The sequence below is a fragment of the Aspergillus pseudonomiae genome (assembly GCF_009193645.1).
Source record: "Aspergillus pseudonomiae strain CBS 119388 unplaced genomic scaffold BDV37scaffold_82, whole genome shotgun sequence".
NCBI lineage: Eukaryota > Fungi > Ascomycota > Eurotiomycetes > Eurotiales > Aspergillaceae > Aspergillus > Aspergillus pseudonomiae.
Window position 1 is genome coordinate 131,217 of NW_022476074.1, and position 24,244 is coordinate 155,460.

Consider the following 24,244-nt stretch of genomic DNA (forward strand, 5'->3'; position numbering starts at 1 on the left):
CTCAGTCTCCATTATGGTACTGCACATATATAATCACGGTTGATTTACACCGCGTCACAGCTTTCGAACATGGATATCTATATATTTACCTAAAACTACGAGCATACCTCAAAGGAGAAAGGTGAAATTGGGCAATCACTTTTCGTGCGTCACAGATCCCCAGGTCTACAATATCACTCCATAAGCTCCAGTTGCTTCGCCACGGTGAACTTCGCCCCCGTCTTGCTCTGGACTTCCTCGACCTCGACACCGGGAGCAAGCTCCGTCAACAATAGTTCTCCCTTGTCCCGATCTACCTGGAAAACGCACTGTAACCAAAGTCAGTCCATCTATTCGAATCCTCGTCCTGTTTACCTCTCCTTACCAAATCCGTTATAATTGTGCTCACGCAATTCGCACCGGTCAAAGGCAACTCGCACTCTGACACAATCTTTGGGGATCCATCCTTGGCCGTATGACTGGTAGCTACCACGATCTTCGTTCGGTCAGGGTTGGAGATCAGATCCATGGCTCCTCCCATACCCTTAAAGACCTTCCCAGGAATCATGTAATTCGCTAAGTCGCCCTTTGCGCTGACTTGCAGAGCCTGTAGGGTAGTTAGACAAACCTCGTCTCTATAAAGGTCCACAAGTGAGGAATAGTTTCACAAACCCCTAAGATGGAAACATCTACATGCCCGCCCCGGATCATCCCAAATGATTCGCTACTGTCAAAGGTTGCAGCGCCAGGAACCAGAGTAACGGTTTCTTTCCCAGCATTTATGATATCTCTGAGGGGAGGATATTAGACGAGAAGGGAATGATGATCGAAATGAAACACTCACGGGTCAACTTCGTCTTCGGTGGGATATGAACCCTTGTTTTAGTCAGCTGTCATTCTTATGTTTGGATGGATCATTCAAAGCCCAACGTACCATGCCCAGAAGCCCATTCTCGGACTGTACCCAGACCTTGACACCTTCTGGCAAAAAGGATGGGGCGAGTGTAGGAATCCCTATCTGACTATGAGCCGCAGACACACTATGAAGGGTTGGTTCGCACTGACCAACGCCTAAGTTGACGTAGTATCCCTGCTTGAGCTCTTTCGCTGCCCGCTTAGCAATTCGGTTTCTCTGCACCATGGCAGCGTCCTTGGTCAGTTGCACAGCACCAGCGTCGTCGGTGGACCGCAGCTTTTTGATTTCAATAGACTTTGGGACCGTGGCGGGAACAATCCTATCCACAAATATTCCCGGCAAGTCCACATCGTCGGGGTCTATAGAGCCCACAGGGACAATGTTCTCGGCCTCGACAATTGTAAGAGTAGCTGCTTTTGCCACGAGCGGACTAAATGCCTTGGTAGTGTAACTAGAAACATTTAATATCAGTATCGCATGGGTATGCTAGATCGAGATCATACGCACCGGAAAACACAGTTTCCAGCCTCGTCTGCCTTCCATGCTCGAAGGATAGCAACGTCACCAGTGAGGGCACTTTCCATTAAATAAGTCTTCCCATTGAAAATCCTCGTCTCGCGAGGCTTGCCATGCTCCAGAACTTTGCCGGATTTGTCTAGACGGACGGGGATCTGTCCCTCCTGAAGGAATGTGTCTAAATTTGGTGGGCACTTATCAAAACTTGGTCATATTCAACCATGGGGTGAACAGGCAAACGCAAATAGTCAAACGGGAAGAGAAAAAGGAAAAAAGACACTTACGAGCTCCTGTAGGAGTAAAAAACGCAGGTATTCCTGCGCCGCCCGCACGTAGCCGCTCCGCCAACGTTCCTTGGGGGCACAGCTCGATAGCAATATCCCCCGTCAAGTATTTCTTCTCCAAAGCTTTGTTGTTTCCGAGGTAAGACAATATCAATCGATTTACCTGACCAGCTTGGGTCAGCGTAGAAAGGCCTCCTCTCCCTGGGGCACCAGCATTGTTCGAAACCGCGGTCAGGGAATGTAAGTGCTCGGGCCCCCGGCGATGAATAGCAGATATAATAGTTTCTATGGTAGGAACATATCAGCCCTAGACTTTGTTTCCAGACACAAACCATGTATAATCACCTGCAACACCACAAAGTCCAAACCCTGAGCTAAGGATGGTAGATCCGCTTCTAAGGTCTGCTACAGCATCATCCGCATTTCTGAAAAGTTTCGATGCAGCACGGTCGATTTCCGGCATTCGCACCGGTTGCTCCGCCGTAGCTGTTGAGTACTGAGCAGATTTCTTAATGTCCGTCCGACGCAACAGTGGCACACTGGATCTGTAGTATGTCTTTGATTGGAACCATGGCCGAGCGACTGGGAGCGCTCTCCGCGACAATGGCAACACTGAAACCCGTAATGTCGTCATTGTCATCGTCTTCGGTAGAATGCCAATAATCTTTCACTCAAGGCCTTTAGAGAATAGAACTTAGAAAGGGGAAAAAGAAAGGAAAACAAGACAGGGCAATGGAAGGGAATGGGGTGCAAGAGCTTTGTTTTGTGAGGAAACGGATCGGCACTCGGAGCTACTTCTGGACACCGACGGGATGGGGGATCGGCTCCTTTTTCCCCTCAGTGTTGTTAGAAGCCGAAGTCAGTTACATTTCCAATGTCCAACCAGTCCCAACTCATTATATCGTCCAGTGGAACATCCGGCACGCCCGTCCCGAAGGTGATGCCCGCTCGGTTCACAGCATCGATGATCTGTCCATCAGACATAGCAGAGAACTGCAGCGGCTCTGACCAAAGCAAAGGTGAAAATGACGGTTGCGACACTGGGGGCACAGTGCCGTACCCATCAAAGGCTGATGGTGATCTCAGGGTCGCCTCGGCTGGCATCCGTGGCTCGTTCTGATTCTCGGAGCCTCGTCGAACTAGCTCTCTTAGATACCGTCCGTAAAGCACAGACGCACCGTTCCTATGACTAGGGGTCGCCCCAATACGCTCCAGCACGCCTGCAGTTTCCTCAATCAAAGTCCGTACACTTGGGGCCAGGCTGGATCTGGTATCAGTTGGCGCCACACTGAGGCTGAGGGCAGAGCATGCGGCAAATGAAATCATAATGACCGTGTTGTTCGGCATCGATTTTAATCGTGATTCTCCTTGGATGGCTGCCCTCATTACATTCAGCGCTGAGGAAAGGCCGGCCGCTCGGAAGAAACGCTTTACCTCAAGTGGCGCCGTGGGGTGATTAATCACACCACCATACGTTGATAATCGCGTGTGGGTAACTAGAATTTCCACGTACGGTGGAAGGGAATACGCTTTGCCCTGAATCAGCTCTCCTCCAAGCACAAGACTGCCTGGTTCAACAACGACCAGCAAACTTACATTGACCTTCCCCAATCGCCGGCCCCCATGTTTCATACCAGCGATCATAGAAACTTTCTATCATGGTCTTAATCCTGAAACCTTCGTTAGCAACCCATTTGATCAACACGTGGCTAGGATTGTGTATACGATTGAGCAGCTTCTGAGCCAGCATCGGTGACCTGGTAGTTATCGCAACTGGACTTGACCTTCTTGAATAGATCATCCTAATATAGTATTTATTAAGGCGCAAGATCGACCAACCAAAACGTAGCAGAATAACATACCAGGTTTCTTCGGAGGGCTGCCATCGAATTCATGGGCCCATCACGCGCGTCTGCAAAGTTCGAGACATGCCATCGGTCACAACTTACGATGAGAGAAGTCTGGGGAACAGTGTAGCTCCTTCCACGAGCTAAACATACGCTGTAGGGGTACATTAGTTATAGAGGGGCGGATTGGTATACAAAACTCAGAGCAGGACTACTTACCCTCGTTCTAAAACGAACAAAGCAATCCAGGTCCTTTCGCGTCGTCGCAGTAGCCTCTGGCCCCATTCCGAGTTTGGATCGACATTATCGAAGCCATCCATGTGCAATGCTCTCTTTGCATCAATACAGTCGGCCTTGGCAAGCCGTCTTATAACGCCGTTGTCAAAGCTAGTAGACGGTAAAACAATCTTATTTAGATACAAATCTAGTGCAATGGCCAGAGCCATGGCAATGTAGGAGCAGGTGTCGTCGTCACCCAAGTAATTACCATGGGCCATCCAAGGAACATTCACCATGAAAGCCAAGACTATCTCGACCGATCTGAAACGTTTGGCTATGACCATCTGAGCCAACGATTTACAGTGTCTGGACAGTCTCTTCGATAGCGCGGCCGCTGACGGTAAGAACAGAGCAGCCGCAGCCATTATTGATGTGAAAAGGAAAGCCGACTGTGAACGTACAAAAGACGCAGTATGGACGACGGGGTCAAGACCCCATCGAGTATGAGCAAGGTCTTGATAGAAACTAGAAAGATGCATGAGCCCAGGTTGTGTTGATGAATACAAGGGCAGATATGTAACCATACAAGGCAAAAAGAGACTCGGCTTCATCGAGGGTGACGAGGCCTAGCTCGACGGGGTCCATGTCTGAACCAAGGTCCAAATGCGCCTTGACGGGGACAAAAAACAGTCTAGCCGTAGAGGAATCGTCTTCTGCGTTATTATTTTGTGGTAGTGCTGTTGGCTGTAGTGGCTCCAGGGGACGCCATCTCTGGAAACTACGCACTTCAGCCGGTGGTAGCTGAAGGTCAGACGCGCGCGCCAGTAGTTGCAGTGGATTCTCAGCATCGTCCAGTGACAAACTGTCACCTGTATCAACCCCGTGGGGAGAATGGGGGTTGCGTGCCCGGTCTGTGTCCTCTGATAGTTCATCGGCCTCGGGGTACAACTGGTTACCTTGTGTCTTGTTCAGTAAATCGTGGAGATTGGATATGATTTTCTGTGCAGCATCAGATTCGGGCGCATCAGGCTTAGGTCGCTTGAGAGCCTGTTCTATTTGATGTAACGCCTTCTCAAGGCCTTTACGTTTGCTAAAAATTGAAATAAGTATCAGCCGGGTCCATAGTACAACAGCATACAGGTCTGTACTTTTTGACTCCTTTCTGCCGGCCAACATGGTGGCTGGGCACGATACATTCCGCAGCGGCCTGCCTGCACCTATCACAGCCTGCATCCCCTGGCGTGCGGTTACATCGGACCTTGCTCTTTCTGCAGTTGAGACATGCCGCCTGTCTGGCATGGGATGTCTTATTGAGACTCAGTGTCGTTGCTGCGTCATCCATCCTCTGCACAGGATAACAAGCATTCACCCTTGTCCGTGCGAAGAGACTTCAAGTGTCTCCAAGCGTTGGATGTGGTTAGGTATGGTTACTATGGTGCATGAAAAAGGTATTTCATTGGCCCGTGATATATGGATGTGGTGATAACTATCGAATGGCAGATCAACGGAGCGTCTTCAGAAGGTTAGGGCTACTTTATATGACGGGATGGATTCCCCGGCAAGTAGCCGGACGTGTTCACGTTAGGTGGGGTGCCTAGGCAGGCCGGATGTACGCAGTATTGGTACTAAAGAGTGATGGCGGACTGCGGAGGTTAGAGGGTAGATAGTGCGCTCTGGGTGGGGTTAGGGACAGAGAACTAAATTTACTACATCCAAAAAACAGTTAAGAGGCAGAATAAACAGAAAAAAAAAAAAATTTGAAAAAAATTGAAGCCGAACGCGGGGGTCGAACCCGCAACCTTGAGATACCGTGAAGACTAAGAGTCTCACGCTCTACCGATTGAGCTAGCCCGGCTGTTCTTACAAGAAGCATGATCGTATATTGTTATATAAGACAAAATAAACAAGTTTTCATTCTCCTGTGGTCTTCTCGTATTCCTTTGTACTAGTTAGTGGAAAGCATACAGAAATAATAGCCTGGAGGCGGTGCCTTTGGGTTTAAATTGAAATATTTGATTGTAGCAATAGAATAGTTGTGGATAACTCTACCTATGCTTGACTTACTATCTGGCCTTACAAATTTTATACTAAAAGGTAGTCGAAATATATAGTTTCCTCTCACAATGAGAGACGAAATCGAGCTCTAAGACCTTATCTGGGCCTCGAAAGCTATGGACAGCACTACAAATCTCGGGCAGTTCTATGCGATCAAGATAACAGAATCGTAAGTCTGGCTGTTGCCTTCACTCAGAAGGAAGAAAGCAAAGGACAAAAAAAAAAAAAAAAAAAAAAAAAAAAAAAAAAAAAAAAAAAAAAAAATAAAAATAAAAAAATAAAAAAAAAAAATAAAAAGAAAGGAAGAGGAAAAGAAGACACCAGGTACTCCGAGTATACATTGAAGTCCAAACTTGAACCTACGCTAAGCCTTCACCCATAAGAGACCAATACATGATAGACAGAAGAGGGGAGGGGAAGTCCTGGAAAAACAAGCGCCCTGGTAACAAAGGTGAACAGGTGGGCATAACTTCGTTAAAGTCCGCACGATAGTAGCAAAGCTAACAAATGGCGGTCGCATCCGACCAACCAAGCAGCAACGGAAATTGCTGACAAGAGAGACGGACATGAAGAGGGAGTTGAAGGATCAGCTCGCAGCCCTTAAAGCTCGTAGCCTGGCGCCCAAGCCATCCTCGAGGTCTGCCTCAGCTTCTTTCTGATTCTTGACGTCCTCTTTGGGGGCGGCGTCTGCATCCAGAGCCATGCGTAGGTCCACGCCCGCATCATCCGCAAGCTGCTCCATAAGGCGGTCAACGTCGGCTTCACCCTCAGCACCGTATTCTCGCATGGAGACGCCCTGTGCAACATCCTCAATTGCACTACTAGCGATTTTGAAATCCTCGGAACGTGCTAGAAAGTTGTTCGCATGGGAGACTAACGCCTCAAGATTCACGCTCTTAGACGCAGCATCTAAGCCCCGAGATGCTAGGGCTAAAGTGCGAGACGTATCACGAGTACTTTGTGCTGCCTTGAGCTCGTTGATGATAACATCTGCGCGGGCTGCTTCCTCCTTGAGGGTTACCTGTCTTCGTTTCTCGCGTACTGCAGAGGCAGCGTGGATGCGGGCGATCTGGAACTCGCGATTTTTCATGGCCTTGTCTGCTTTTGCCTTCTCAGATTTGAAAGTCGATTCGGCGCGAGCGGCCTCTTTCTTAAGCCGGTTGGAGTGTAACTGTTAACCAAGGAAGTTGGGTTAGCCAACTATATAAACAAAAGCGAAAGCAATGAAATATATAGCCAACAGGCAGGAAAAAGGAGGGGTGACGGGGAAAAAAAAAAAAAAAGGGGAGATGAAGGAGACTGAAAATCCACCTACCTTCACATTAGTACGAGCTTCGAAGATGGGATCCTTCCGAACCATATTGTCGGTCTCTGGACTTCGAAGGCTATATATACTATGGCAGCCTGCAATGATTGGTTGTGGGGAAATAAAAAAGAGATGAAAAGAAGTAGCAGCAAGTCAAAACACTGAGAGAGAGATGCAAGAAAGACGAAGAGGGGAACCTAAAGGGAAAGCGGGAGGCAACATGGGCTCAGTTTCAATATCGGAACCTAGAAGAGAGGGGCCCTTTGCGTGGCAACGTCATCCGAATTTCCGCATGAAATGGTTACAAACTAACATGACCAATATCCCTACGCCTATCCTTGAGTTTCCAACGATCGTGGGACAGCATTTGTCGTCGCTTATAAAGAGAATCATCCCTTCTTGGAGTGGCTGCGTTGCGACTGTCAAAGCGTATATGTAGGAAAAATACAGGAGAAACGAAAAATTAAGACTGAACCCGCTCAGTCGCTAGCGGTCTCTTTATTTGAAATCATTCAAAATTATTATACAGATAATAGGCCCTCAGCAATCCTTGCCCGTAAGCGGAGACGTCAACGTCTCCGTCTTATTTGAACTCCATAAACTCCGGATATTCATCTGACGCTTCCCTAGATTATTGCGCCGCTCAATCTGCGATGTCTTCAAACCATGTAAAATTCGTCTGCGTCGTCCCGGGCTCTCAAGTCGGTCTATCGCCCATGATAAGGTTAGGAGCGACTCCCAGCTCCACCGAACCCCCTGGGTATCGGTGACCGACATGCTTCCCTGAGAGAACCTTTCGCTAACAGCCAGCTGCAATGCCCTGCCCGTCGCATCGCGTAGTGGACGCGCCAAAGCTGGGTTGCACGCTAGAAGTCTTGCAAGAAGTCTCATCCGGAAGCCCGTGGGCCATCTCGATGCCTTCGAGGGCGACGGGTTCGGAGTCGAAATTAACCAAAGAATCAAATGGAAATGCTGATAGATCTCCTCCCTCGAGAACATCAAAGGCAAGCCCGTCTTCAAAGACAGAAGAATCTGGTTCAACGGATGAATCACCGTGGAATAAGCGGTTGAAGTCATCGTCAGAAAGAGGAGCTGCAACGTCATCTGTAGGGTGATATTTAAGGTCTGAGCCGAGGTCGAAAAGTGGGAGGGCGCTTCCATCTCCTTCGAGTCCAGCGACGGACACTGCAGGTCACACAACACCGCTGCAGGATGTTGTGCCACGTCGGAGGACTCAGCCAGAGTGGAAGGCTTCAAGGTAGGGGAGTAATCGCTAAGAGAGGGAGTGGGAAACGGGATGCGTTCGAGAGGAAGTTCGTCACGCTCTTGTTTGAACAATGTAGGTGTAAGGGTGGGAGATGCTGTCGCTGGAGAGCCTGGCATTGGAGTGTTGGCACGAGAACCACGGACCTCAGCAGCCAATTGAGCAAGCTGTTGGCTTAAGCGATTGTTCTCCGCTTCCATCTGAGATAACCGCTGAAGCAGGAACTGATTCTGTTGTTCCATCTGGATTTTTTCATTCTCCAGCTTCTCCATTTCCAGCCTTTTGCGCTCCCTGGACGTCTGAGCTGCCGCACGATTTCGAAGGACGCGCTCAATGCGACGCTGCTCCTTCTCGTCCTCTGTTTTGGCACGTTTCCTTTGCCATGTCAGCTATTATCCTAGGGCATCTGTTTTAACTAAAGCGACATACCTCGGAGGCAAGTTTGTCTTGGGCACTGGTAGTTCCTGGCCCCACGACTTCCGCTTCTTTGCGGGCTTCTTCTCTTCTGGTTTGACTTCCTGCGTCTTCACATCTGCGTTATCCAAGGATGTGTCGGCCGGGGAGACCGTCAACACCGGTACCTCCGATGCCGGTGTGGAGGGCAATGACTCTACTGAAGACATGGTGTTCTCCATATCACAAGACATAGTGATCATAAGGTGGTCGTAACTCTAGAGAACGTGTAATGTATTGGCTCTCCCAGAGGTTGAGAATAAAAATAAAAAAACAAAACCCCCTCCAGAGTGTACGTCTTGCTCGGAAGATGTAATATGATCACGTCCACGGGCCCAGATCACAAGGGTAGAAGCCACGGTGTCATAACGGTTGAGTGAGCAGAGGCTAGGCCCCGATTCAATTAGGGTAGAGTTTCAGAAACCGCAAGTGGGATTGTTGAAAAAGGACAGGTGTTCAAAACCAAAAGAGGGTAAAGGTTGTGTGAAGGCCAGAGTGTCTTCTCTCGAGGTGGACTTGGGGGAACGGTTGACTCTTTAAAAGGCCAACGTGGTCTCATCCGCCGCGCCCCTGCAGCAAGGGGGCGGAGTCATGGTCGTCAGCCTACCTGACGGTATCATTACATGGATACTACGGGGCACGGGGCGATTTCCCTTCACGCATTCCATCGAACCGGTACTGCGGATGTACTCCGTATTATTGACGTGCTGAAACGACCAGTCATCGTCCAGTCCCACAGCCATCAGCCTCTTTTGTTCTTTACTTGCAACAACTAGTTACCACCTCCCACAGGGGTGGAGTCCCTTTTTTCGCCCCTTTTGGAGGTCTCGGCCTCCGTGTCTGATAGAGAATACCCAATAGGCTCCCTCTATGATGTGGGGTAGAGGGTGAGACTTCACTTGATGCCGCTGCCTGGAGCGCCTGAACTTCTAAAGTTGGAATACGAGTGATCTGCTAGCAGGCCCCCAGTATCCATCGGATTCCCGTCGGGTTGATGATACTACGGAGTATATCCTCCGTCGTCCGTACAGATTGTAGGTACGACTAATCGGATCGTTTTTCTTTTTTTTTTTTTACAAAAAATTTCCGGTGCATCTGTCCAAAGTTCAAACACTCCGCCTTGCGGGGTCAAGCAAGAACAGTATCTTTCTCTTTTTCCTTTTCTTGGAGGAGTTGTACCTGCCTACATATTTGGGCCTAGAATGTGGATATCCTCCTTCAGCTTTCAATGGGAAGAACATGGCTCCACTGGTTTCAATGGTCATCCATTGAAGGGTTTCATTCGCCCTGTAACAATGAAAATGGAATGCACCAGAATCCCCTCGCCTTTCTTTTGTTCCCGTTTTTCAGCCACGCACTCAACTAATCAGTCCTCATTTCTACCTTGCTAATCCGTACTGAGCCACGCAATATGACTCGCCGTAGGTCTGAGTGCATGCATCGCTCGAAAAGGGCTAAATAATGTCGTCGAGGAAGGCATACCGAATCGATGGTGTGGTATGCTAGGCGAAAGGTATGTATGTATCCCCATGTCCTTATTGCAAGGGGTCCACAGGGAGGTTTCTTGTTGTTTCGCTTTCTCTTTCTGTGACAGTCATGTCTTTTTACATACTGGTCTAACCCTGTCATGCTTTGACGGGTGGGGAGCATGAACTAAGAGACAAGCGTAATAAAATAAAAATAAACCCCTGCCCCCTCGTTATTCCAGAACGTTTCAGCGACGTGATCTACAGAGGATAGCCAATCACCTACACCGTTTAGTGCCAATTTACTTGTATTCGTTTTGTCCCACTGTCCACTTTTGTCCCGAATATCATCGGCAAGAAAACAAAAATTCACTTGATACCATGGGAATATATACAAAAACCGAAAGAAGAGGGAAAGAAAGACATCATGCCATGATAACGCCGATCCGGATCGCGACTCAAGATCAAAACCGTAGAAGTCAGATGGGAAAGGGGGGAGGTGACTAAAGATTTATCCATGTATACCCACCTACATGGTAACGTCCATTGTATCATCTCCAGCATCGAGGGCACCTTGTTTCTCGGGATCAGGCACGACAACACCTCGACCTCGGCCAGCCAACAGCTCCCGCCTGACTTCGGGGCCAATATCTTTATGGCCGCGCACCAGGAGTAAGTCTAGAAGCGCCTCTCGTTGATCCTCAGTGATGTCATTGCGGTAACGCTGTGCGAAGACCAAGAGCGACTGGTGCCAAAGAACGGGAAGTTTATACGCTTTGTTGGTGTCCCGTGAACGTCCATTCGTCATCATTGAGTCCTCATCGTTGTCGCTCGCCCGGAATCGTAGGAAGTGGAAGACTAGCGCATCAATGACTTTGTAAGGAAGCGCGTACTTCTTCTCCAAGAACACCCTAATGAACATGTTCACCGCGCCGGTACTTTCTAGTGACGTCAAAGACTGCTCCGCAGCAAGATCACACATGCGCAACAAAGCGGCCGCAGAATGCAACACCGGGATGGATACACGGGCAATGACCGAGGAGACAATATGTGCTTCGCGTAACGTGCAAGTGCCACTAGAGACAAGAGGGAACAGTAACCCCTTGAAGAAGCAGGCGGGTTTGTATAGTGCCTTCCTCAACGAGTTGTACGTATGCACATTAAGTTTCTTAGTCTCGTGGATTTCTTCTCGAACCCGATCTAGGAGTACTGTTGAGATGAACTCCTGGGCAACTGCGGGTTTCGATGAGATGAAGATCCTCGTTCCAGCATAAACAGCGTTGGCGGTCCATGACTCCGGTCGAGTGATGGAAAGGAGCGTCGGCCAATTGGGAACAGAAGGAAGAATTTTGAAAGGCTTGGGAAGTGGCCCGGATTTGTAGCGGGAGAGTATCATACCGACTCTAGGCTCCTATTAATATTTAGATCATATGGGAGACATGGTTTTCATGCTTACTTCTCATATACTTCCACTGCCTTGGCCGGTATCTGAACTGCATCTTCTGGTAGCCCCCCGCCCTGAATGAAGGGACCGCTATCTCCGTTTTGCTTTGCTTCATGTTCAGCAATCTTCTCAAGGATGAGATCGGCTAAATTTGTGCTCTGACCACCAGCGCCCGGTTCACTAGGATTGAATATAGGATCTTCGTCGCCACCGGGAACGAATTTATGGAACATGTCAAGGTCATTTGGATCGACCTCCTACATGAGACATTAGCCATAGAATGGGGCGTCAGGGTTAATTCAATAACAGACCACTTCCTCAATTTCTTCCTCATCGCCCCATTGGTCATCCTGAAACTTTTCGTCGTCGGAAAGACCTTCATCGTCATCAAATCGAGATTCGAAATCAAATGCCGTATTATCTTTCACCGCTGTAATGCCCAAAGCAGCCCTTTGCTCAGCAGCATCCTCGTCCGCTAGTTCCTGCCCAATCTGCAGGATTTTGCGCGACATTTTTGCATCGATGAAACGTTCACCATCATCTTGGTCTTCATCGGATCGCGACTTGCGTTTACTATTTTTGCTGGAATGGGTCCGTAAATGGCCTGTTGTCACGATATCTTCAGCCAGAGGATTGTGTCGACGACCAACAGCGGCCGAGCGAGATGATGTAGCTTTGGGCATTGTGAATGGCTTCCAAAGATCGTTGTGAAAGTATGATTTGTAGCTGAAGAATTCTATACCATAACAAACAATGATAAGAGCCTGGCCGTCTAAATGATCGTATAATTGAGCTTCGACATGGGCTTGAAAATGTGTGTAAATTTGTAGATCATGTGATCTTGACTTTTTTGCAAAGCAGTTTTTTTTTCTTTGACTAGTATTCAAAGTGGGTGTTGGGATACTCACCGCTTTCAATCAGAGCACGATGAATGGCCAATGTTTTCTCACCGCCCAGTGCCCCTCCATCTAAGGGAATCCACCAACATTGTGTTTCTGCCCAAGATAACTCTGCTGACCGCCCTCGACTACCGAGACCAGGACTGTTTCTGCTCCAGGTATCATTCATTCATGTTTACTAGATGCACAGGGACGACGACCATTGATTGTTCTTTGTGGGAAGTGAATGTCACATCATAACCAGCTTTGCTAATAACGAATTCTTGTTGATCTCCTACCTACTCCCAGGATCCCAGATATCTTATCATATAAGAACTTTCATCCAGTAAACTTGGTTGGAAGGCATAATAAACCCATCGATTGACCCTCGTGGTTGCAAAACGCAGATTGGTGAGTCGGCAAGGGCTTGGACTCTATCAATTCATCATTGCCACCCTTTGTGCATTAATAGACTTTCAGTCCTGTCTGTAAAATATTCTTCTCAAATGTACTGTGCTTATGCCTGACCCGACTATTCCTTTATCGCAGACTCTCTAGTTTGTCTAGATCTTCTGGATTCTGTTCTTGAATACCGGCGTCTTTATTCTCGATACTTGTCTCCCTTTAACGAAGGGAAATCGTCTACTTTGTGGATCTTTGCCAAGCCAACTTCCCCTATTGCGATCGCTTGGAATCTGTCTGCTCCTCACCCTTCACGCTTGTAACATCACAATAAGAAAACAGCAAACTAATGATCTTACGCCATAGGAGCCAGGGCCATTGAACCATCCTTTCATAATTGACTTGGCTGTTTGGACAGCTCATCTGCGAAACAACTTCAGCCATGGCATCTATGCCGCCGGCTGGGTCTTCTGCACCTTCGTCGAATATAAATTCGCCAATTTTGCCTCCCAGTGGAATACCGTTTTTCAATGGACCTTTATCAGATACGAATACAAGATCATCACCTGCGCCCGCTAGCAATGCGTCAGTGCAAGCTGACGGTCCAAGGACCAAGCGCAACAAACGTGACAGTCGTAAAAAGCGCGAGGCTAAGGGATTGGATCAAGAAATCGTGCCCGCCAAAAAGAGAGCAACTGCTGTTCAAAATACCGCTCTCCCCAGTTCGGACCTCAATATTCTCAGACCTTTGCTGCTTGCTGAGCCGAGGCCATCCGATTTACTACCTCCCCAGCCTCGCCAGCTAAATTTAGTGAGTCGGAAAACATCAGAGGTAATTGGCCAGAGTTGGAGCTTCTACGAAGTCGTTGACAAGCTTACAAATAAAAATGGGTTCCGCTATAGCTACGCCATAGCCGATACTAGCTTCCCACATATAAAATACCGTCAGACCGATGTTCGTCCTTATAATGCTCGCTTCAGCTTTGAGGATTCACCGGCAGCGATACTCTTTAATGAAGACGCACTTGCCGTTACTACCACCGGACCGTGGCACACCGCGCGCGCTAATGTATGTGCGCGCGAAGGGACCTTTTACTACGAGGCGCGCATCATCAGCGGTGTATTGAGTGACCCGCAGACAGCACCTGCCAACGGAAACTCTTGCATACCATCAAGAGGCCATGTCCGTCTCGGTTTTGCCCGAAGGGAGGCAGATTTGGATGTCAACGTCGGAGTAGACTGTTATGGTTATGGGATCCGTGATGTGAATGGCGAGGTGGTCAACCGGATGCGCTGCGAATACTTTTTCCCCAAAGGCGAGTCGATCCGCGAAGGAGATGTCATTGGTATGCTTATCACTCTTCCGCCACTTTCGCTCCACAAGAAAATCGTCGAAGGAACTTACGACCCTGCTACCAATGGCAACGCTACGATAGAGCTCCCCGTAGCTACAAACGTTATCCGTGACCGGATCCCTTTCCACTACAAATCTGACTTCTGCTGGCAACAATCGAATGTTTTCCCCACAAAACAGTTACGTGATTACGCCTTCAATCTTAAAGAAACGCCTACGTTCGGACCACCGTCACCGATGAACACCGAGGATGCATCTTTGCGTACACTGCCTGGTTCGAGTATCACAATATTTAAGAATGGCGTGAAAATGGGCACTGCATTCAAGGAGTTGTATGCTTTCCTTCCACCGGCCAGCCGACTTGCAAATGGGACCAATAACTTAGGACTTGGCGAGCGTGAGAACGCGGATGACGGAATGATCGGATATTACCCGGCTGTCAGTTGTTACGGGGGGGGTGCAGTTGAATGCCGCTTCGAAGGTCCCTGGTGGATTGGACCTCCTCAAGCAGAGAACGGCGAGTTGATTCGGGGGATTGGGGAGCGCTTCAACGAGCAGATAGTCGAAGATGTTGTTGCTGACATCGTTGATGAGGTTGAGGCGATGCTCGTTTGGGGTGGGGTGGACGGTGACGTCGTCGGCAATGCCCAGATGGATGGCACTGGTACTGGGGCCGTAGGAGGCTCAGAGGTCCTTAAGGGAGGTGTGGGGGCTGCGTATGAATCCGCCATCTCTGCAGGTCCTGGAACGGGCCCTTCCACTGTGGAAAATAGTGTCGGCAACGAAGGCTCCCCTGATGTTGGTACTGGACACTCTACCGTTGAAGATGCGGCCAGTGTTGGTGTAGTAGGTACACCGAATACAGAACCCGCTGCTGGGCCTGAAAATACCACTGTGGGCCATGATATTGAGATGTCTTGAATCAAGCATTGTTCATTTAACTTGCTTTATTGGTCCGTATGAGGGCGACTGGCATATGTGCATTTGGCAGCGCACCTGCTTCACCCCTCCACCTCTTTGAATAGGGTATAATTTGCATTTCCGGAAATTTGGACCCATGTATATTATTTGGAATGTGTTGGTTTGATAAGTTGCCGCAAACAAGGCACCAAACTTTGAATAAAGCTTCCATGTTCCTGCTACATCTCATATAGCCCTACATATACCCAAGACACAAGTCAAAGCGTGATTTCTAGCACAACTGAATGAAGAATGGATATACACCATATTATTAGTTCGAATTATCTACGCATAGCAACGAGACTTATATTTTTGGTTCTCGAGTAACTCTCCCACCTTCAACACGAGTTGGTCATCTCCGTACTGACCGACAATTTGAATGCCTGCCAAACCCGCGTTATTGGAGTCTTGTTTCTCGCCACTCACAGTGACCGGGACAGACATGGCCGGGAGACCAGCCAGACTAGCAGGCACGGTAAAGACATCGTTCATGTATGCGTCCAAAGGCGAGGGGCCATTGTCCGAATCTATCAGGTCGGATATACGCGGGGGAGGCGATGGGGCAGTCGGGCAAATGAGAATATCTACGCCAGTGTGTTCCGGTGCCCGTTTTAGCTCCGTCCCGGAAAATGCCAACGGTTGCTTCATTTGAAATACGCAATCGAAATCACGTTGGACGAGGCGCCGAACACGCTGAGCCTGAATAAAATAATTGTCCATAGCATGGGCACTCAAGCTGAACGCCCCGAGGACGATACGCCTCTTGGCTTCAGGGCCGAATCCATGTCCCCTTGTACTGACGTATAAAGTGCTTTGCGGCTGCTCATCACTGTCTAGACCCCCGCGACGAGTTCCGTACCTGACGCCGTCATACTTGGCCAAGTTTGAAGAAGCTTCGGCAGGAGCTAGCACGTAGTATGCTGATAATGCTAGTTTCGTCGTCGGCAGGGAGATTGCATGAATGCTGTGACCTTGCTGTTGCAAATAAGCTAGAGTGCGGGACCAAGCGCATCGGATAGTAGGGTGAAGTTCGGAAATGTTGTATTCTATGGGAACCCCAACCCTGAGGGGTGTGGATGTTAGTCGGGATGCGTAAGAGGGTGACTGGAGATATGAACGTATTCGCGAGCGAGATAATGGAGAGATATTTGTAGGGTCGCGTGGATCGTGCTGGTTCACAACATCTGGAGACGCATTAGAAATCCGTGCGCAGAGCAAGACATAGAATGGGGAAGATAGGGAAACGTACTGAAGACATCGCGAACGCTGGCTATGCTTCCCCCTAGGATCCCAACCGTGTCCAGTGAGTTGGCATATGCGACTACACCCCATCGCGAGATCAAGCCATAAGATGGTTTGAACCCAATTGTCCCGGTGTATGCCGCCGGAAGGCGAACAGACCCTCCAGTGTCTGTACCCAGCGCGCTGTTGGTTGTATTGTTCAGTGAACCTATTTGACGGAGATACCGAGAAGAGAACATACGCATAACATTGGCCTGTGGCTACTGCAACTGCACTCCCTCCCGAACTGCCACCGGCTGAGAGGGGTTCAGCATCGCGACCCTGCCAGAAACTCCTCACCGGCCCAAATCGCGAATAGACCGAATGAGAACCCATGCCAAATTCATCAAGATTTGTCTTTCCGGCAACTACAGCGCCTGCATCTTCTAATTGCTCCACGACGGTGGAGTTAAACGGACTCACGAACTCCTCAAGGGTTCCCGAAGCGCATGTTGTCGGAAGGTCACGCGTACATATGTTATCTTTGATAGCAATCAACCGACCATCCACCTTGGATCTGGGTGTTCCTGAGGGCGATAGGGAAAGAACATTCGTCAATACCAATAATGGCCAAGGATGTGTAGCGATTCAACAACTCACCTTGCTCCGTTCGGAGGTCTGCGTCTTTCACCTGTTCCCGCCACGGTCCCGAAGGCTGTAGTGCAGTTATGAAGGCATTGAGAGCGACATGAGACTTCTGGTTAGCAATGCATCTTTCAGCCTCCCGCAGAAGGGACATTTAGAGTGAATTTCTGTTAGGAATAGAAGCCGAGGCTCGACTGTTTACAAGAAGTAAACGGGGAAAAAAGTCCAACGCCAGTTCGCGTTTAGCGTCCGTCGGGCCGAGTCAAAGGAACGACGTCATTTAACTTACCCGACCTTTCGTTCATTTTCTTCTACCTTAGTACCTCACACCCATTACCTTCTCACCCTCTCAGTACCCGGCAGACCGCAATCGACTGATACCATGTTCTCGCATGGTGTAGTGCGATCCATCTCTCGCAGCCATGGGTCCCTTTTCTGGAAAGCCTACGGGGCCGCTTCTGTTCCGGCTAATGCCCGCCCGTGTATAGGAGCATTGCCTCGCTCATGGACTGGGAGTAAAAGATACATTTCAGTCTATGGCTACACACAATCTAAAGCACTCGTATATTCACGATATGGTGAACCCAAAGACGTTTTGCGGTAAGTGATGCCGGAGGCTCACACAAACTACTTGCAACGTGAGTACAATGAAGCTTGCCTAACCAGTTCATCTCTAGCCTCCACAAGCATTCCATCTCCCCTCCGCATGGGTCTCAGGTTACTCTTCGTCTTCTTGCGGCGCCTCTAAACCCGGCCGACGTGAACCAGATTCAGGGGGTGTATCCGAGCAAACCTCCATTCCAGACAACCCTTGGTACCCAAGACCCATGTGCAGTGGGTGGAAATGAGGGCGCCTTTGAAGTTATTGCGACTGGCTCTAATGTCAAGAACCTCAGCAAGGGTGATTGGGTCGTCATGAAGCAGACAGGACAGGGCACCTGGCGCACACACGCTCAGATGGATGAGTCGCAGCTGATCAAAATTGAGAATAAAGAAGGTCTATCACCGCTCCAGATTAGCACGGTCAGCGTCAACCCAGTCACGGCCTACCGCATGATCAAGGACTTCTGTGAATGGGACTGGATGCGGAGTGGAGAGGAATGGCTAATTCAGAACGGAGCAAACAGTGGTGTTGGTCGTGCTGCCATTCAACTCGCACGAGAATGGGGTATTAAGACAATCAATGTCGTCCGGGAGAGGAAGACGCCAGAGGAAACAGAACTCCTGAAGGCTGAGCTTCATGAACTCGGTGCCACTGCTGTAGTCACGGAAGCGGAGTTACTTTCAGGCGATTTCAAGAACGTGGTGAGCGGCCTCACTCGCAACGGAAGGGAGCCGATCCGACTTGCTCTGAACTGTGTGGGTGGTAAGAACGCCACTGCATTGGCGAAGACCCTCGCTCCAGGCTCCCACCTGGTCACCTACGGCGCGATGTCAAAGCAGCCAGTTTCCTTACCTTCCGGATTATTGATCTTTAAGAACCTCGTCTTTGATGGATTTTGGGTGAGCAAATGGGGGGATAAGCATCCTCAACTCAAGGAGAACACCATCAACGATGTGCTACAGCTGACCCGGGCGGGCAAATTCAAAGACATCCCCGTGGAGGAAATAAAGTGGACCTGGGACACAGACGGTGCGGCACTCACCTCTGGCGTGCAGGAAACCTTGAGTGGTTATCGCAGTGGAAAGGGCCTGCTCAAGTACGAAGGCGGAGATTGAATCTTTGTAATGGTTATGTGCCAAGTAATGCATATGTCTACCCACAATTGTGCAGAACGTCTGAACTAAGATGTAATAAAGTAACGACAGTAGAGAGGGCCTGTTTTCCGTAATACTTCACACTTCCTTACAACTCCAGTTGTCCTTGACCCAATCCAAGATCAAATTCGATAGTGTCGTAGCCGGCATATACACATTACTGTCCTGAGTGATGTCTATAGCCAGCCCCGCAAATTTGGCTGCTAGAGCCACGTCGGATTCTATGAAATCAATATATACGAGATCCACTGTTTCCGGGGCCGCCGACTCTTTTGGAGAGATTAGAGCCTGGATGCAATTGGGAACACGGTAGAACGAGATGGGCGAATGAATTGTGTCATCGCCATCGGCGCCCTCATCGTCTGTAGTAATATACCCAGGGATAATGCTGGGCTCGAAATGATCGTTGCTCAGCAGCGGCGCCTGATCTCTGAGGTAATTCGTAGAGCTCAGAGCGAGGCTATCGTCAAATATTATATCAGAGGAATAAGCTGACTGTTCTGGGGGCGCAAGTCCCCAAGTGATGCTGGATCGGTTGTCAGCATCGGTCAGAATCTGTGGCATTTTGTTTAAGATCTCGACTATAAAAGTGGCCTTCTCGTAAGGAATGTCCTTAAGATAACGAAAACCGCTGGTGAAAGGAGACACTATGAATACCGAGTCTTGGGTAAAAGGGCCTTTGAATATGTCAAAGCGAATGGCGCCAGTGTTGACTATGGCTAGAGCCGGCTTGCCAGCGCGAGATTTGTCGTGCAATGAGTTGGGCAGCACCTGCTGCTCAAGCCAAGTGTAAATGCTATTCTCACTTGGATACTTGACGCGCGACATCCAGAAATCCCGAGGGGCACAGCCGTGTACCTTATCGAGCCTAAGAGTGCTCCTAGACTGCTGGATAAGCCGAGACACATTTCGACCCACCTTCGTAGGGAAAGTTTCCTCGTCAAGGCCAGTGTGGTGGTAGAAGGAATAAAGGTTATTATCTATATATCTTCGATGGAAGCTTGGGGTTGTCAAAGCAGGCTTTACGAGCTGTTTGCTAGTGGTTAGGCCATCGATTGACATGAAGCCGATTGTCTCCATAAACCGACCGCTTGCTAACCCAAACGCTTTAGAGTCATATCTGGCAAAGTCACGGATATGATAATGACCACCAAAGAACTGAATAGGTGTGTCCCAACGGATCATCCGGATCTCCTTGAAGACAGCATCGTATTCCTTGGAATGAACAGGAACGTGCCCCACCACCAAGAAGAGGTCAACTTCCTTGTCCCTAATAGCTTCCTGAAACCAATCTTCTTTAATAGTCTTTTCCACTGAATGGACGATGGTGTTATTGTAGTTCTTTGTGAAATCGAAAAGAAAGCCAAAAGCAATGATACGGATACCTTGCTTCTCGGTCGTGAATTTCTTGAACCGAGGAGCCAATGGCACAGTCTCTTTGGTCATAGGATGTATTATATCAATGTTAGATGCTAGGTAGTTCCCGCGGAAATTACGGACTGTAGTGAAGAGTTCAGCCTCCGAGGTGTTTTGTTTGTACAGTTCATGATTCCCGGCTGACAACAGGTCGATATGCTGTTGCCGCAGAATTTCCGAGATATAGACACCCTTCGGTTCCGACGAGTCATAGAGACCATTGCCTTCTACCCTGTCACCCGTATCAATGACGAGTAAGTCCTGTCCTTGTGCCTCCGCTTTCTCTCGCATCCGGGTGGCGAAGGAGACATAATCACCCCAGTCTGCGGAGTAAGAGGGCCTATATTGGGTTCAATCAGTATCATTTGGCATCCGCAGAGGGATTCATGTCCAGCTCAATGTGCATACTCCTGGAGATGGCCGGCTAGCCAGCCATGAGTATCCGTAGTATGGAGAAAATTGAGTTGTCCCCATTTCAGCTCACGCAAAGGGGCCGCGATGGGTTCCGGAGCGGACGGCTGACGAGCCAGTATGGGAGCGATGAGGGCGAAGAAGGAGAGAATATGCGAATAGGACCGATCGAAGATCATCCTTCTTATTATCATAACAATAATGATGGATGATTAAGTGGACGGCAGGAAGGACTAGAGTCTCCGTCGTAGCACACGAGGAACGGAGTACGGAGTCCAGCGTTATCGCATCTGTTATCACTCTCACGGAAGGAGCCGCCGGTGAGGACCGCCCGCTGCTTAGTCATCCCCAACCCAACAGTCTCTCGAAATGCTCACCAAAAACTAAAATCCCCAATAGGTTGACGACCAAGTCCCGAAACAACGGAATTGCGAACCCTTCGCTCCGGTATCTATCTTCTCTCCTTCCTTCTGACTTCACTTGTTGATCCGTTCACCGCGGAGGCCTTGTGAACACCCTCTCCTTTCTTCTGCTGATATAAATGTCCTTCAGCCCGGCCATGGCTGCTCCCCGACTTTTCCGCCCTGCAGCTCGTCTGCTTTCATCGCGTCTCTCTGCTCCTCGCCGTCCGGCCTTCCCCCAATCGGCATGCGCTCCCTTCATCCTGCGCTCCCGGGGCTATGCTACGGAAACTGGTGTTAAGGAAGTCACTGTTCGTGATGCATTGAACGAAGCTCTCGCCGAGGAACTGGAGACGAACCCGAAAACGTTCATCCTGGGAGAGGAGGTCGCACAGTATAACGGAGCGTATGGCTATCCCTGGAAAGAAACACTATCGAGTCCTGCGTCCATCACTGACTTTTGTCCCTCATAGTTACAAAGTGACAAGAGGTCTTTTGGACCGTTTCGGCCCCAAGAGAGTCATTGACACGCCTATCACAGAAGCAGGCTTTTGCGGTCTGGCGGTTGGCGCTGCTCTTGCTGGCTTACACCCCGTTGTAAGTGCATATCGACGAGATACTCAACTGTCGACTACCGGAGAAATTCTGTCCGCTGACAAGTAACTTCAAAATCTAGTGCGAGTTCATGACCTTCAACTTCGCCATGCAGGCTATTGACCAAATCATCAACTCTGCCGCTAAGACTCACTACATGTCTGGTGGTATTCAGCCCTGCAACGTCACTTTCCGTGGCCCCAATGGATTCGCTGCCGGTGTTGCCGCTCAGCACTCACAGGACTACTCGGCCTGGTACGGTAGCATTCCCGGACTCAAGGTTGTTTCCCCATGGAGCTCTGAGGACGCCAAGGGTCTGTTGAAGGCTGCTATTCGTGACCCCAACCCTGTCGTTGTTCTGGAGAACGAGTATGTGTGACCGAAGCAAGTATGATGACATAGGATATTCTAAACTAACAATGCGTAGGTTGTTATATGGTCAGGCCTTCCCCATGAGCGAGGCCGCTCAGAAGGATGACTTTGTCTTGCCTATTGGCAAGGCTAAGATTGAACGTCCTGGAAAGGATTTGACTATTGTTTCTCTTTCTCGCTGCGTCGGACTATCTCTGGACGCTGCCGCTGAGCTGAAGCAGAAATACGGCGTTGACGCCGAGGTGATCAACCTCCGCTCCGTTAAGCCCCTTGATGTCGAGACAATTATTCAGTCGCTCAAGAAGACCGGCCGCATCATGTGCGTCGAGTCTGGATTCCCTATGTTTGGCGTCTCCTCAGAAATCCTGGCGTTAGCCATGGAGTACGGCTTTGACTACCTGACTGCCCCCGCCGTTCGTGTCACCGGTGCTGAGGTGCCTACTCCTTACGCCGCCGGCCTTGAGCAGATGAGCTTTCCCCAGGTGGACACCATCCTTGGCCAGGCCACCAAGCTTCTACGCTTGTAAATTGGGTTGAGATGAGAAGTGGAGGAGATAAAGCCGAGTAATCACCCTGTGTCTAGTACCCTTTTGCCGTTGCATACATTTTTATATTTTGTTTTCGCGGGGCTTACCGCTAAATTCCCTTGTTGGAAATCTGTACGACTATACTAAAGAACAACCTTTATTGCATCTTCAAGGCTTACCATACAATAAGTCTGTACTCTTCCGGACGTACATTCTCTCGGACGAGGGCATCGTGGTGCCCCTGGAGTTCAATCCGGCTCCTATTAGGAGCTTCTGAAAGCCTTTTACGAAGGAGTGTACTTCGAGTTTCATCCGAGGTAGTCGTACTAGGTAGTATGGCTGGCACCTACAGACGATCATCCTACGGTCCTTGCAAGTCCTAAAAATGAAAATAAACAAAAAAAAAAAAAAGGCCAATAATCCCTATTCCGAACAAGAACGCCAACCCTTTCCCATAATCTTCGTTGTGACTGACCCTACCCCTTGACCACAGCAGCCTCTATGGGTATATGTCTAGTACTGGCACAACCAGAGAAGCAGCCCGTCGGCTTAAGGGGATCATAGTAGTCACTACCCATTGTATCACTCGCGTATTCAGCATCCGTGTCACTTTCTGCATAGTCAGGCTGAGCACTTGAGTCTTGTGTAGCCTGAGCACGTTGGCTCCGATCTGTTGTTTCTGGCATTTCATCTTCGTCATCATCCCCGAGTACGTTCTTCTTCGTTGGTGCTGTCGGAGCAACAGGACCTTTGACAGCCGTAAAGGAGCTCTTAAATCCCCCTTTCTTGAAACCTCCACCACCCCCGCCCCCAGTTCCCACTGCTGTGCCAGGTTTGGTATCAATGACTCTTAGGCCAGCCTCTGCGTCAGCCCTCTTTTCCGCTCGCCTAGCCTTCTCCGCAGCGTTTGGGTCCCGGGAGAGTTGTTTGAGATCTTGAAGGCGTTTGCGATGCTGATGGTCGTAAGAAGAGATATGTGCTTCATACTCGGGATGCCGCGAATACGATTTGTTGCAGAGTGTACAGGTAAAGGAGCTCAAAGCAGAGCGTGCAGACTCTGTCTGTAACGAAGCTCGTGAATTAGTCAAGAAGACCAGCTTCCGCAGTCCGTTGGCGGAATTGGGTCATACTTTGGGAGCAGGATTGGTAAAGCCACGCTAGTTTTATTAGACATCAGCTCATCAACGCCAGAATCTTCCATTATATAGCTTAACGGGGACTCGGTGCCGTAACACGATAGACATACAGGTGCCATCTTGCTATAGAGCACAGCAGTTTGGAAATGAAAACGAGATTTTGGTACGTTGAGGAGCAATGTGTATTTGAACGAATATCTCAGTCAATTCAAAATGGAGAAAGAGTGAGAAGATAAATCATGTCTTGCGGTCTTTTAATGTTGTACCTAAGGTTGCTCAAAGATGAACCCAGGCCCGCAGCTAGTTCGAGTACTTTAGTACGTAGGTAGCTTATGGGTCACGGGTACCTGTAGGACCTTCCTCTATAGGCTAAGCTTCCACATGGGTGACCTCTCAACCAATCATAATGGTTGCATTGGG

At 49.3% G+C, this 24,244-nt stretch overlaps 11 protein-coding genes and 1 non-coding gene across 12 annotated transcripts; 3 read left to right on the forward strand and 9 right to left on the reverse strand.

Annotated features, from left to right (window-relative positions):
* Positions 1-77: 77 nt before the first annotated feature.
* On the reverse strand, positions 78-2,438 carry BDV37DRAFT_211203 (3-oxoacid CoA-transferase). The gene is made up of 9 exons (XM_032080016.1): positions 2,041-2,438; positions 1,696-1,980; positions 1,403-1,589; positions 1,045-1,346; positions 914-993; positions 824-855; positions 652-769; positions 365-586; positions 78-308 (listed from the first exon to the last, which is right to left on the reverse strand). Exons 1-9 carry the CDS (start codon positions 2,333-2,335, stop codon positions 174-176), a joined length of 1,656 nt encoding a protein of 551 aa, XP_031937548.1. The 5' UTR covers positions 2,336-2,438; the 3' UTR covers positions 78-173.
* Positions 2,439-5,512, reverse strand: BDV37DRAFT_211216 (uncharacterized protein). Its single transcript, XM_032080017.1, has 7 exons — positions 4,910-5,512; positions 4,348-4,851; positions 3,762-4,286; positions 3,558-3,696; positions 3,421-3,497; positions 3,292-3,365; positions 2,439-3,224 (listed from the first exon to the last, which is right to left on the reverse strand). Exons 1-7 carry the CDS (start codon positions 5,101-5,103, stop codon positions 2,542-2,544), a joined length of 2,196 nt encoding a protein of 731 aa, XP_031937549.1. The 5' UTR covers positions 5,104-5,512; the 3' UTR covers positions 2,439-2,541.
* Positions 5,513-5,532: 20 nt separating this feature from the next.
* Positions 5,533-5,616, reverse strand: BDV37DRAFT_t188. The gene has a single exon. It is a non-coding gene; the product is annotated as a tRNA-Lys (tRNA).
* Positions 5,617-6,087: 471 nt separating this feature from the next.
* BDV37DRAFT_258337 (putative SNF7 family protein Fti1/Did2) lies at positions 6,088-7,404 on the reverse strand. Its single transcript, XM_032083031.1, has 2 exons — positions 7,132-7,404; positions 6,088-6,987 (listed from the first exon to the last, which is right to left on the reverse strand). The coding sequence occupies exons 1-2, from the start codon at positions 7,174-7,176 to the stop codon at positions 6,403-6,405; spliced, it is 630 nt and encodes a 209-aa protein (XP_031937550.1). The 5' UTR covers positions 7,177-7,404; the 3' UTR covers positions 6,088-6,402.
* Positions 7,405-7,480: 76 nt separating this feature from the next.
* Positions 7,481-9,334, reverse strand: hacA (transcription factor HAC1). Its single transcript, XM_032083032.1, has 2 exons — positions 8,816-9,334; positions 7,481-8,761 (listed from the first exon to the last, which is right to left on the reverse strand). Exons 1-2 carry the CDS (start codon positions 9,040-9,042, stop codon positions 7,663-7,665), a joined length of 1,326 nt encoding a protein of 441 aa, XP_031937551.1. The 5' UTR covers positions 9,043-9,334; the 3' UTR covers positions 7,481-7,662.
* Positions 9,335-10,834: 1,500 nt separating this feature from the next.
* BDV37DRAFT_274650 (snoRNA-binding rRNA-processing protein ENP1) lies at positions 10,835-12,432 on the reverse strand (the record flags this gene model as incomplete). The annotated part of the gene is made up of 3 exons (XM_032085273.1): positions 10,835-11,708; positions 11,762-12,006; positions 12,061-12,432. 3 exons carry the CDS (start codon positions 12,430-12,432, stop codon positions 10,835-10,837), a joined length of 1,491 nt encoding a protein of 496 aa, XP_031937552.1.
* A 412-nt stretch (positions 12,433-12,844) lies between these two features.
* On the forward strand, positions 12,845-15,592 carry BDV37DRAFT_211364 (SPRY domain-containing protein). The gene is made up of 2 exons (XM_032080020.1): positions 12,845-13,038; positions 13,177-15,592. Exon 2 carries the CDS (start codon positions 13,472-13,474, stop codon positions 15,302-15,304), a length of 1,833 nt encoding a protein of 610 aa, XP_031937553.1. The 5' UTR covers positions 12,845-13,038; positions 13,177-13,471; the 3' UTR covers positions 15,305-15,592.
* Position 15,593: 1 nt separating this feature from the next.
* BDV37DRAFT_211316 (glutamyl-tRNA(Gln) amidotransferase subunit HER2) lies at positions 15,594-17,477 on the reverse strand. Its single transcript, XM_032080019.1, has 4 exons — positions 17,225-17,477; positions 16,827-17,151; positions 16,593-16,768; positions 15,594-16,527 (listed from the first exon to the last, which is right to left on the reverse strand). The coding sequence occupies exons 1-4, from the start codon at positions 17,361-17,363 to the stop codon at positions 15,629-15,631; spliced, it is 1,539 nt and encodes a 512-aa protein (XP_031937554.1). The 5' UTR covers positions 17,364-17,477; the 3' UTR covers positions 15,594-15,628.
* Positions 17,478-18,987, forward strand: BDV37DRAFT_211308 (enoyl-[acyl-carrier-protein] reductase). Its single transcript, XM_032080018.1, has 2 exons — positions 17,478-17,809; positions 17,887-18,987. The coding sequence occupies exons 1-2, from the start codon at positions 17,592-17,594 to the stop codon at positions 18,926-18,928; spliced, it is 1,260 nt and encodes a 419-aa protein (XP_031937555.1). The 5' UTR covers positions 17,478-17,591; the 3' UTR covers positions 18,929-18,987.
* A 58-nt stretch (positions 18,988-19,045) lies between these two features.
* BDV37DRAFT_274654 (Metallo-dependent phosphatase-like protein) lies at positions 19,046-20,973 on the reverse strand (the record flags this gene model as incomplete). The annotated part of the gene is made up of 2 exons (XM_032085274.1): positions 19,046-20,723; positions 20,792-20,973. 2 exons carry the CDS (start codon positions 20,971-20,973, stop codon positions 19,046-19,048), a joined length of 1,860 nt encoding a protein of 619 aa, XP_031937556.1.
* Positions 20,974-21,199: 226 nt separating this feature from the next.
* On the forward strand, positions 21,200-23,097 carry BDV37DRAFT_258361 (pyruvate dehydrogenase (acetyl-transferring) subunit E1 beta). The gene is made up of 5 exons (XM_032083033.1): positions 21,200-21,241; positions 21,347-21,601; positions 21,669-21,792; positions 21,872-22,158; positions 22,217-23,097. Exons 2-5 carry the CDS (start codon positions 21,354-21,356, stop codon positions 22,686-22,688), a joined length of 1,131 nt encoding a protein of 376 aa, XP_031937557.1. The 5' UTR covers positions 21,200-21,241; positions 21,347-21,353; the 3' UTR covers positions 22,689-23,097.
* Positions 23,098-23,107: 10 nt separating this feature from the next.
* On the reverse strand, positions 23,108-24,070 carry BDV37DRAFT_258364 (putative C2H2 finger domain protein). Its single transcript, XM_032083034.1, has 3 exons — positions 23,935-24,070; positions 23,819-23,845; positions 23,108-23,749 (listed from the first exon to the last, which is right to left on the reverse strand). Exons 1-3 carry the CDS (start codon positions 23,941-23,943, stop codon positions 23,165-23,167), a joined length of 621 nt encoding a protein of 206 aa, XP_031937558.1. The 5' UTR covers positions 23,944-24,070; the 3' UTR covers positions 23,108-23,164.
* Positions 24,071-24,244: the final 174 nt, after the last annotated feature.